At 33.7% G+C, this 12169-nt stretch overlaps 6 protein-coding genes across 6 annotated transcripts, besides 1 other annotated feature; 1 reads left to right on the top strand and 5 right to left on the bottom strand.

Moving 5' to 3' along the window:
* Positions 1–12169: part of a mobile genetic element that runs on past both edges of the window.
* TVAGG3_0776990 (uncharacterized protein) lies at positions 2469–2945 on the top strand (the record flags this gene model as incomplete). The annotated part of the gene is made up of 1 exon (XM_051246168.1): positions 2469–2945. A coding segment is annotated over one exon (477 nt), but the record flags the coding sequence as incomplete, so codon positions are not given.
* TVAGG3_0776980 (organellar and viral DNA polymerase type B) lies at positions 3006–3566 on the bottom strand (the record flags this gene model as incomplete). Its single annotated transcript, XM_051246167.1, has 1 exon — positions 3006–3566. One exon carries the CDS (start codon positions 3564–3566, stop codon positions 3006–3008), a length of 561 nt encoding a protein of 186 aa, XP_051081642.1.
* TVAGG3_0776970 (organellar and viral DNA polymerase type B) lies at positions 3754–4832 on the bottom strand (the record flags this gene model as incomplete). Its single annotated transcript, XM_051246166.1, has 1 exon — positions 3754–4832. A coding segment is annotated over one exon (1079 nt), but the record flags the coding sequence as incomplete, so codon positions are not given.
* TVAGG3_0776960 (uncharacterized protein) lies at positions 8165–8323 on the bottom strand (the record flags this gene model as incomplete). Its single annotated transcript, XM_051246165.1, has 1 exon — positions 8165–8323. The coding sequence occupies one exon, from the start codon at positions 8321–8323 to the stop codon at positions 8165–8167; it is 159 nt and encodes a 52-aa protein (XP_051081640.1).
* TVAGG3_0776950 (organellar and viral DNA polymerase type B) lies at positions 10001–10858 on the bottom strand (the record flags this gene model as incomplete). Its single annotated transcript, XM_001289766.2, has 1 exon — positions 10001–10858. A coding segment is annotated over one exon (858 nt), but the record flags the coding sequence as incomplete, so codon positions are not given.
* On the bottom strand, positions 11098–11898 carry TVAGG3_0776940 (integrase core domain containing protein family; the record flags this gene model as incomplete). Its single annotated transcript, XM_051246164.1, has 1 exon — positions 11098–11898. The coding sequence occupies one exon, from the start codon at positions 11896–11898 to the stop codon at positions 11098–11100; it is 801 nt and encodes a 266-aa protein (XP_051081639.1).

Genomic DNA, 12169 nt, shown 5'->3' with positions numbered 1-12169 from the left:
CCATTTATGTTCCACACTACCATCATCCACCAATGACCTCATAACATCTTCATTAAATCCTATCATATCATTGTTTGTATTGCAAGCGTTCGCAACCATTTCATAAAATACAGGTCCATATGATTTTTCAGGTTCTGCAGGCATATTTCCATAAGCTCCCATGGAAAGCTGAAGATATTTAAACTTAGGGTTCTCAAAATTAACATAATAGTTGTCTTTCTTTCTAAATAGTGCCCAAATACTTTTAACATTAATAGGCGTATAAGCTGCTGTAAATGTTGCACTTGAACTATCTGTATTCTTTGAGAATGAACCGTCCATAGGAATCCAATCCATAACTTTAACAGGAAAACATAAAGCCTCGTTTGTATAATGTTCTACAAGTTCTGTATAAATGTTAGGGTCTAAAGAGAATGACTTTGGATGAATGAAACATTCATTAAAATCCATCTTTGTTCGAAATAGTTGCTGGTTACAGTTGTAATAGTAACTGTTCCACTAGCTTCTATGCCTTCGTTATCATAGTGAATGGTTCATTCCATGGAACAAATTTATTTGTCGGTGGATTTGAATCTGAAGCAAATGCAACTTTAAGAGTTGGATTGAAAGCAATGATATCATTTACAGATATAGATGTGCATTGTAAGGCGTCGCTACTGAACTTTACTTTAAGCTGAATGTTTCCTGCAAAAGCTGGAATAAATCGAATAGCTTCTAATGGAAGGAATCTTCTAACAGGAATTCTTAAACGAAGCTTAAAATCAAATGATTTTCCTGCTGTAATTGGACCACTAACAATTTGTCCTGTTCTGCATGTTCCCGAATGACTCCATACATCTTCATGTCGAGTCTTTGAGAAAACATCTACTTTCTTTATTTGTTCGGTAGTTTGTGAGTTTGAAGTTATATATGCTTCTTCTCTTGCGTTGTCTTGAGAATATACGATACGACCATTTGCAAGGATTTGATATCCAGCAACTGCATAGAAAGCGTCATCGAAACCAATCCAAAATCCTGGTGGGTTTGTTTTATTGGAACCTGAACCAATTTCTTTATCTGCAATAAATTGACCTTCCATTTTATACGTAATGAATGTATTGTAAAGGTCCAACATATTTTCACCAGGAGGTGAGAGATTGAATGTTACCCATGTGTTATCTTTAGCAGTTCCAGGTTGTGATGGAATCTTTGCGTCAGAATATTTTCTATTAGTGTCACCAATTTGAACTGCATTGTCTATGATATCGAAATATGAGCGAATCTGATGAATATGCTCTGCTGGAGTAAATTCGTTTAGCTGTTCGTTCTGCATGTATTTACTTCAGATAAAAATATCTATTTACTTCATTATTCTCACTCTTCTTCTTGGTATTCGTGGTGGAAGTTGTTTCTTGACATTTTCAATGAACTGTACATTCTCTTTTGTCTCAACTTCTTTCACTGGCGGGTCAGGGTTCTTTGACTCGGTTTGTTTTTCAATGAAATTCACGAACTTTGCAATAAGCTCTTGGTTCGTTATTGAAAGTACATCTGGCTTCTTTTCTTCTGTTCTATTGACTTTTCAGTTTGAACAGAAGGTTTTATATGGGCTTCACCCTTGCCATGCACCTTAATGTTGTCGCTCTCTGCATTCGCTAATGGAACCTTTCTTTTTCTTACGTATATTTTACCATCTTTACTCTGACTTACGTAATAGAAAGGATGTTGTATTCCTCTTGCGTCATTTAATATAATAGACTCTCGCTCTGATTTTGACAAGCTCATTTTACATCGGTTAAAGTTTTAATTTTGTTTTTTATCTGCAGTCAAATGACTCAGACAAGCCCTACGGACAAGACCCAAGGGTCATAGATGTTGAAGCATTGAAGAAAGAAATTCGCGAGCAAATTTTATCCGAACTGAAGGAACAAAAACAAGAACAAAAGCCAGAGAGACCAAAGAGAAAACTTAGTGAAAAACAACTAGCTGCATTAGCTGCTGGAAGACAGAAGAACCCACGTTTGCTGGCGAAAAAAGCTAGAGAAGAAGCAAAAGCTAAAGAAGCTGAAGCAAAGAAAGAGTAAATGGTTTATTTTTATCCGAATTAAATGTATAGACAAATACCTTTAACTGTTGCGTTCAGTAGTGAAAACCCTGACGTCAAAATAAAGGGGAACAGAGTAACGTTTAAGTTTCCAACAGACTGGATTGTGAACATAAATGAAGAGAAGTACATTGGCATAACATCTATGTATATAACACGTGCTTTCAGAAAGGTTGACTTTATACTTCAAGTCGAGATAGAAAATGACGAACAGTCTTTAAGCGCCCAAAACATTCACATATACAAATACTTTAAAGACGATACAACATTGCAACAATGTATGATTTCATTTAATGAGATGTTCGAGAAAAAGTTCAACATTGAAGTACAAACTTTACAGCCTTTACGTGAGTTTCTTGCACAACTGAAAGAAGAAGGTAGTCAGCCACAACTTATAGACTTTCATTATGAATTTAATGAAAATGAAGATGGAACTCATGACTGTCAATTCATTGTATTCTCACCATTCAATGAAGTCGCTAAAAAGAAAGAAAATCCATTACGTATAAGATTTCAAATCTCCGAACCAAGTGATGATTTTAAGAATGTTTTCAATTATGATGCAATGCTTCCGAGGAAAAATGAATTTTCAAAGATTGTAACACCTGGCATTTGGGATAGAAAGCAAGCAATACTTTACTCTAATATAGCCAAAGGCGTTGAAAATGAGTTCATTGGTCATACAAGAACTTCACCACTTCCTAACCCTAAATACTATAAATTAACTGGCTTCAATCGTGAGTTTTGGATAGACATGTACTCCACTCATGACCATAAATGTCCAGTGTTCTTGCCTCCAGATGGGAAGGACTGTCTCTACATTGAAGCACAACTCTTAAACTCTACCATCGCAGTATTGTAAAATCTACGCTAGCTTTATTTTTATCACGAATGACCTCATTGCTGACAAAAATAAATGACCTCAGAACTTCAACTTACGAATAAAGCTTGTTTTAGTCGTTATTGAAAAGTTGAACTTTTCAGCAAAGCAAGGTTGACATGACTTACATAAGTCGAATGCAATCTCTTGACCATCATGAAGTGCTTTGTAAAGTTTCATTAAACTGAACTCAGAGTCTTTGTCATATGTTCCAACAGGTATGTGAATGTTCTTATCTTCATTGTAATAGCATTGTATAGCTTCAGGAAACATTTCATTAGCGGTTAAAGCAATAACATCTTGCTTCACGCCTTTCATTCTGCAGTGAAATGCAACTTCATTTAAATCGTTAGTGAGTAAGTCTATGTAGGTCTTCTTTCCACAGAAAATACTTTTATAAGCTAAACTTTGTTTTCCAGGTGTTATTTCTGCAAAGTCGCTATGAAATTGACCAAGGTTCTTTCCTATAAGTTCGCGACCATATCTCTTCTTAAACTCTGCTGCAAGCTTTGGGATGTCTTCATTATATAAGTGCATACTGTCGGTATCCTGGTAAAAGATTTGAAGTCCCATGTCCTCTGCAGTACAGAATACTTCATTCATAATACGTTTTGACATAGACAGAATATTAACACCAAGTGGACAGAAGTTAAAGTGTCTGCAAATGCTTTTCGTTAGCTTGAAAATAGTTTTATCTGAACCATCCAAACCTTCGAACTTCACTATATGGTTGTAATTTCTTATAGCATATCTTATAGCATCTTTGTCATCTACTATGGTTATTTTTGACTCAATAGGAGATAGAATAGTTTTGCCATAAATGCTGTTCAGAATGAGTTTTATAATTTCTTGTAAGGGGTTTTCTTCTTTCTTATACTTTAACCTTAACTCAAACAACTTCTTTACTTCATCTCTTATTCTCATATCTCTGTTTCCATCGTAATAGTATCCTTGCAACACTTCACATTTGACACCTTGATATTTTATGAGGTCTTGTAATGTTATATGGTCAACATACATGAGACAGCAAGTGTTTGAACTTCTTGGAACGTTAAGTTCTGGATTTAGTTCAGGGTCGCAAACTATTAAATGAAAGTGTCTGGGTATACCAATCTCTGTTATCTTAATGAGAACAAAGAAGCCAGACATAAACTTTTCACCAATGGGTTCCTTTTGGTCGTCATCGAATAAATGTCTCATGAGATACTCTGTGCTTAACATTTCTTCCTTCAATACTTTTGGAATACCTTCTAAAGTATAAAGTCTTGCTATAGCTGAAGGATATAATGAAACAGTGTCGAAGTCAGCAATGAGTTTCTTTTTGCTCTTTTGTTTCATGTTATCTGACAACATACATCTTCCACCTTGAATGCATCTCGAAATAAATTCTCTTGGTTTATTTGAGAGGTCATAAAGATTTCCATTCGGGAAGTATACTCTGTTCTCAAACAATTTGTTAGCAATAGAACAAATACTAACGTAGTCATAAACGTTTAAATCAAACTCTTTCAATAAGTCATTGCGGAACTTTACAAAACCTTCTCTTAAAATTCTTACATCTTGTTTGCAGTAAAACGTGCTATATTTTTCTAAGTCGAAGTGGTTTTCATCTATTCTGCAACCTTTGATGGAATCTATGTTCTTCATAAATGTATCTGCATCATGGATAAACTTACATGCTTCAGAAATGACACCAGTTCTGTTGTCATTTGCTAACAAAACACTGCTGTAGTAGTTATATGGAAATACTTCTTTCGGTCCTGTTTGTAAGTTAAACATAGCAGGAAATAGTTTAAGCTTCTTATTTATAACACTGTAAGAGTCTTTTATAATAATTGCCCTTCCTTTATATAAACCAGTTATTTGCATTGTTCGTGAACCTTTAATGATGGGAGTTCCTTTCACTTCTGTCATGTGTCTTAAGATGAAGTTTATGTCATAACTGAGGTTATGGAAATATATTAAACTCTTGTCAGGAAGTCTTTCCAAAAATTCTGTTGCACAGTTTTGACCCCAAATACTTTCACTAACTGAACCATCTTCACTGTCATAACAGATGTTAAAAGCTTTATGAAAGCCATCCGTACTACACTCAAAGTCAGCAAAGAAAACGTGCTCAGGTATGAACTTACATTTAGCTTTATTTACTTCTTTTGACTCTGCTTTCTTCTTCAGTTGTACACAATACTTTGGAGCATATGTCAAATCTTTAAATGGTGCAAGGTTCTGTTTATATAAGTCAGTCGTATATGTGAAAAGTTCTCCATAAGAAATAGGTTCAAAATATTTGCACTCCCACAATGTTTTCATAACATCCCATAGCGGTGTAGTTCTATCCATGCGAACTACATATTTATCTTCTCTCTTTGTATATATTTTCATCTGTTTTTCAATGTTCATTCCACCACACTCCTTCAAGATTTCTATATAGTTTCGAATGAAATATGTTGTCATTGGAAGTCTTTCATTTAGCATGTAGTGGTCTTCAACAAGAAGTAAGTCAATAGTTCGAACAGTTTCACATTCTTTTGGTATGTATCTCTTTATTTCATTATGTCTTGAGTCATTGAAGTAACCAATGGTAACATTAATGCTATACCTGTTGCGTCAAAATTTCTTGTACTTTACTTTGAGGAAAGTCTCTAAACGAATGACTTTCTCATGTGGTCAATAGTTTTTCATTTACTCCAGCCTGAATGCAAGCATAAACGAAGCAGTTATCTTCTGTCATAAGTGTTGCAGTTCTTTTGTTCAGTTCATTGAAGATTTGGTAGCGTTCAAGATTTATAGGTAATGTGCAAAGATACTTCCAGAACTGCCGCTTCTCTTCTTATAAAACTTCTTTTCACCATTATCTTTCCAAAAGCTTTCTATAAGTGCTGGGTTTCCTGTTTGCTTAAGAGCTTCCAAAATGGCTTTCTGGTCATTTGTCAGTGTGCTTTCATCTCTATATGGTCTCTTTTTTGGTTTGCCTTTCTTTACATCTGACATCGTTAAGCCTTCATATTCTGTTAAATCATACATCTTTATTTCGTAAGATTCTTTATGTTTGTCAAGAAGAAGTCATAGTGCATTTCAACAATACCTGCAGCATTTGCTTCTATCTCTGATATAAAGTTCTCCTTCAAGAGCTGATGTAGTAATGTTCCAATATTATTGAGGTTTAACGTAGAACATTCATACTTTCCACCAAGTTTATAACATACCATCCATCTCTGTTGGGAGTTTATTTTAATTTTCTCTAAGAGTCTCATGAAAACCTTACCGAAATGTTTGTGTAAGTAGTCTCTGTTTGGTTCATCTAAAGCTTCGATGTTAAAGTCAATGAGTCTATTGCCTGACTTCACATTCCTCTTCCTATTTTCTTCATCTTTCTTTAACCATCTCTCACCTTCTTTTGGTTTGTCGTCAATGGAACGAATGACATTATTAGCTTTGCGAACTTGTTCTATAGCACTTTTAAACATCTCTCTTCTCTGTTGTTTCAGTGTGTCATCTCTCTTTCGTGTTTCACCAACGTTTGCATTTGTTATGTCAAACATTTCTCTTCTTACTTCATGTGGTACAGCTCTTCTTGTTTCACCAACGTTTGCATTTGTTATGTCAAACATCTCTTGACGAACGTCATGTGAAAGAGCTTTACGAGTATGACCAACGTTTGCATTTGTTATGTCAAACATTTCTCTTCTTACTTCATGAGGTATTGAACGTCTATGATATAAGTCAATAGCAACGTCATTTAAAGGAAATGCTCTTGCATGGACTTCGTCCTCGCCGCGTTGCGGCTTTATGAACTCATGAATTCTATCATAAGTTATTTCACCATTATAGTCATTGAGGATGTCAGCGAGTGCCTTTTTGTTTGTTGTGTAATGCTTTGCAACATCTATATTAGCTTCTGTAAGAAGTTGTTTTATTTCCGAGTGTTCTAACTTAGACAACTTCCGATACATCTTTAGTAGGAAATAAAAAAATATTTTTTGAAAAAATAAACTTAGAAAAATTATTTCTTTCTATATTTGCCATTCCGAACTTCGAAAAGATGTTTTATACCAGCATAGAATTTTTCTCTAGAGCTTGGTCTTATATTGTTTTCATGACAATATTTTCTATATTCTTCATATAAAGCCTTTTTTTCATACATTTCATAAGGACAATCTAACCAGAATAGTGCATATCCAGTTTCGTTATCTAGGTCTCTATATGTTTCTTCTGTTTGTAGAATTTCGCTTTCTTCTATTTGTAGAATTTCGCTTTCTCTATTTAGTTCTATGACTATATATTGTGGCTTAAAAAGATGTGGGCAAGAAGGGTCTGGCGCTATGTAAAAAGTTAATTTTTCTGTCATCTTTTCTATCGGATAAAAAATATTTTTTGAAAAAATTAGATTAGATTTTTTTAAGTTATTTTTCAAAACTAATTTAATATTTTTATTTTAATGAAACACATGCAAGATTGCAAGTTCTTTATCATACAATGCTCTCGCTACTGTCATCAAGAATGAGTTCAATAATGCTTCAAACGTCAATGTTATCTTTAACAAGAAGTTTGTGAAAGAATCTAAGTTTGGTCAGTATGTCAGACCATTAGCTATTGTCATTGACCGCAAACGTTATACTTCACAAGAGTTAGCAGTAGTTTTGAAACAAAAGGTTTCTTCGTGAATGTCAAAGATACTCATTATACTATTATAAGAACTCCAACATTGACTTCTTCAGTATTGCTATGAATCTTTCCGAACAGAAAAAGAATATAAGAAGGGTGAAACAAATGTGAAATATTATTCTTCATCTCTGAAAACAATAACGAACAAAGATGTTATACAAAAGTTCTTACCAAAGGTTGAAGAAGCTTCTATTGACATTGACGAAGGAAGTGAAATGGTTGAAGAAATTGACCCTGACGTCATTTAAGCAAAAATATATTTTTGGTTAGTCTTCATATCGATATTTTACAACAATTCCCCAATGTATAAACTTTTCATACGCTTTTTCATAAGCTTTATATACCTTCAGAAATTTTGCATAATCTTTAGAAGCATTTAGATATTGTTTAAATGCTTTGTATGTCTTCAGAAATTTTGCATAATCTTTTACATGTTGTTCGTTCTCTTCTTCTGTCATGAGTTCCGAATATTCTAAATTCATGTTCTTTCATATGAGATAAAATTTTATAAAAAAATAAAATTAGCTTAGATTTTTTTATTCTTCCTCTTTGAAGTTATCGAAATATTCTGTTATTTTTTCCTTCAGTAATGTTAAGTCTTCTTTGAATGTAAGTATTGTGCAACCTTTGATGTCATAGTGTGTTTGAGGAAGAGTATTTTTGACAATTTCCTTTATTTGCTCATTCGGTGTCATTGAAATCGGTAAGTTTTCACGATAGAACCAGTTTCTGTCAGATTTGTAAATCTTAGCAAGGTCATAAAAGCTTTTGTTGTTTCTTCTGACTAAATGCAACATAACCATATCTTTATCTTCTTCTTTCTCCAACTCTTCAGTATATATCATATACTTATAACTCTTTTCCTTTCCTTTTGGTACTGAACGTGGTATTCTTTTCTGTATGCTTTTGTCTTTGGATTCAATGACTTCATCTTTTGCTTGAAGTTTCTTTTCCATCTCTCCACGTTCTTGTCTATGAATTTCGTCAAGAAGTCTGTAAACATGCCATGCATAACGAGGAGAAGCCCACATTGCAACTGCATTTACTAAAAGTCTATGAACATAATAACCTCTTAAATTTATTGGCAAATTTTTACGATTTTCATGTGTTTTATGCAAGACCGAAAAAAGTCGGTCTAGAGAAATTTCACTCAAAAGTTCTTGTGTGCTTTGGTTTTTGAACCAGTCGTCTGCGTGTTTAGTGTCTGGAGCAAAACATGCTGTCAAAATACTTTGCATTTGGTACATATCGTCTTTGACCGAACGAATGAGACGGAGTTGTTTGTTAAACTGAACCCACTCGTATTCTTCATTTATGGCTTCATGAACGATAGCAGTTGTTGTGTTCTCTGTTGTTGACATATCTGTCCTTACATACAAAATAAAAAAATAAATAAAAATAAAACTAACTTTATTTTTCTGTGTTAAAGAAATGTTAAAAATTCAGGGTTACATATGTGAAAAGAAGTCACGAACAAATGAAGGTCATAAGATTCAGCACATAATTCTGAATTGAATGGTGTGTCATACATGTCAAGCCGTCAAGAATTGAAGGAGATACGAGGCTATAAAGATTTTGGATATTTTCTGACACACACCCTGAGGGAAAAGTGACAAAACACGACGATAGAAAAAAGTGACAAAATTGAGAGAAAGTTGTTTCCCGACCAAAATGCAATCATGTTGAAAAAGTGACATTTGTAAAGTTAGACGATAGGATTTCCTGAAAAAGTGCAAGACTTGTTCTGAATCAGGACAAGATTTGTCTTGAAAAAATACAAGACTTGTTCTGAAAAAATACAAGACTTGTTCTGAAAAAATACAAGACTTGTCTTGAATCAGGACAATTGTTCTCAAATTTGAGAACTTTACAAGAAAAACTGACTAAAAAGTGCAAGACTTGTTCTGAATCAGGACAAGATTTGTCTTGAAAAAATACAAGACTTGTTCTGAAAAAATACAAGACTTGTTCTGAAAAAATACAAGACTTGTCTTGAATCAGGACAAAACTTTACAAAATGTAAACTTTACATAACCGTTTCTATCGTACATGATATTTAGTTGACATTGTAAACTATCTTCATGTAAAGTATGGCGGTTTGAAACCGTCGGGAACCTTCACTTTTTTGACGAACTTTCCGCAGCAATTTTTAAAATTTGTGAAAACTCAACGGTTTGACACGTGCCATATGTCATTTTACTCAGAATTTTGTGCTGAATTCAGCAAAAATAATGTTTATGTTAGCATGTTAGATCTAACACGTTTTCTAACCTCTTTTCTAACATAACTATTTACAAGCGTTTTACATGGTATATGTTGCGATGGTTCATGACTTTAAACAGTTTTGTAGCTTCTATTTCTTCTTTTAGTACATCGAATGTTTTAACAATGCCGAAGGTTTCTTTATATTTCTTCTTGACGTCAGATAGAAGGAAATCGTCAGCAGTTGGATAATTTTTGTTCAGAAATGCTAACATGTCCATTTTATCTTCTGCTGGCTTTTCTACTTCTTTCTTTAAATCTGCATAGTCGTTTCTCATTCTTTCTATCTCTTTGACGGAGTAGTTATATTTCCTCATCGCTGCCTTACATTTTGAACATTGCGGGTTCATTTTTGCGTTATACATTGAAATTTGACCTGCTAAAACAACTAAGGCGTCAATTGCTCTCTTCATCTCAAACATAGCGGGTCTTAGTTGTTCGTTCCATACTTTGCCTCTTCTATCTTTATCTCTTATTTCCCAAACACATTCAGCAACTAATGAAACAAAGTTATCGTAGGTCTTAAATTCTTCAGATTTATATATGTCAGAAACATTCTTATAAACCATGTCGCAATCTTTGTCCATAACTTTATGGTTGCAATGAAAACCAAGGAATTCATAATTTACTTTACGTATGAACTTCTTTATTTCTACTGAGTCAGTTGTTTTGACTTCAATTTCGTCGAATTCAGGAATAGTTAGTTTTTGTTGTTGGATTTCAGGCAATTTGGGTAAATGGTCAATAATGTCCTGCATTTCATAAAGATACTGTTCATTTGTTTCATCTTTCGCACTACAGTCTAAATTACTTGTTAAAAGTTCTTGCTTTATCTTCTGGATTTTTGTTTCGAAAGTATATGAAGAAGGAATGAAGCTTTTCATCTCTACTAACATAGATGTTGGATTCATGACTAACGAGTTTGGTGCTGTAGTTTGAATTGTTGTTGTGCCGATTGTTGAAATCATATCTTTACATACAAGATAAAAATTTTTCTTAGAAAAAAATTAGCGTTATTTTTCTTTCATAAGGAAATGTCAAAAATTCATGATTTTCGAGAGTTTTAGACCATGTTAGAAAAGTGGTTAGAAAACGTGTTAGATCTAACATTCTAACATAAACATTATTTTTTGGTGTAAATAAATGGTACCATTAATGATATCATGACTGTTCTCATTCATGTCTGATTTACATCTAATGAAAAAGTTTAGAAGAATTTTCTTATTCTTTCTGGCATATTTTTGTCTTTCCAGTACTCCCGCTCTAATGGTCCCAGATGTGTTGGCTTTGACTCTCTCAAGTTCTTAGATGGTATAACATCTTCAACACCTCCTTCATATCTTACTTTATAAGTGTCATCGTTTATGTTGTAGCCAAGTATTTCAATAACCACTCCTCGCTTTGCTTCGTCAATGGTTTCAGCAAGTTTGCCATTACTACTTTCAACTAACTTATGTCGAGGGTAAAATGCTATGGAGTCGTCAGCAGCTTTTATAAGATATCCATTACCTTGTGTAGAGTCTACGATATAATAGTTTCTACTTAACCTTAAACGTTTCTTTGTCAACGGTTTGTCGTCAAGAACTACACGAACTTTTGTACCAGGAATGAGGGTAAATTGTGTTGAATTTCTGATATTTTGTGTTTGGCTTCGTTTCTTTTGTATATACTTTTCTTCTTGTTGTTGTGTCATTGAATTTGGTGTATGTCCTGTTGTAGAATGTGTTGAGGAATTATATACTTCGAGAAAATGTTTCATTGTTTCTTCGGTAAAGTCTCGCTCTTGATTTAAATCTCTGAGCGTTCTTATGAAGCGGTTTATGATGCCGAGTATGTTATGGTTATGGTCTTCAGTAGTGTAGTGAGTTATGTTATGCTTAATGAGAAATTCTGTGATTTCATTGCTGAGGTATGCACTGTCTTGGTCTGATGTTAAAGTACTTGGGTTATGTTCTGCTACAAACTTTTGTAAAACTCTTAACACTTCACGAGTTCCTTTATTTTTCATTGGATATGCATATGCTTTACGAGTGTTAACATTTATGAAGATGAGGAATGGTTTATGTCCTCCTTTTCTGCTTTGAATGAGAGTGTCAAATTGGTATGCGTCAGGAGTGTTGGAGTAAATTGGTAAAAAGTAGTCGTAAGGGTTTATTTTTGTTTGATGTACAACATTTTTGTCAAAGAACCTTTTCACTTCAGCTCTGTTAGTAAATCCCCAACTCTTTGCAGCTTCATTGAATTTCTTAAATGACCTCCATGGATGTTGTTCGAATACT

Source organism: Trichomonas vaginalis, chromosome VI (assembly GCF_026262505.1).
Source record: "Trichomonas vaginalis G3 chromosome VI, whole genome shotgun sequence".
Taxonomy (NCBI): Eukaryota; Parabasalia; order Trichomonadida; family Trichomonadidae; genus Trichomonas; species Trichomonas vaginalis.
This window is presented reverse-complemented; position numbering and strand designations above follow the sequence as displayed.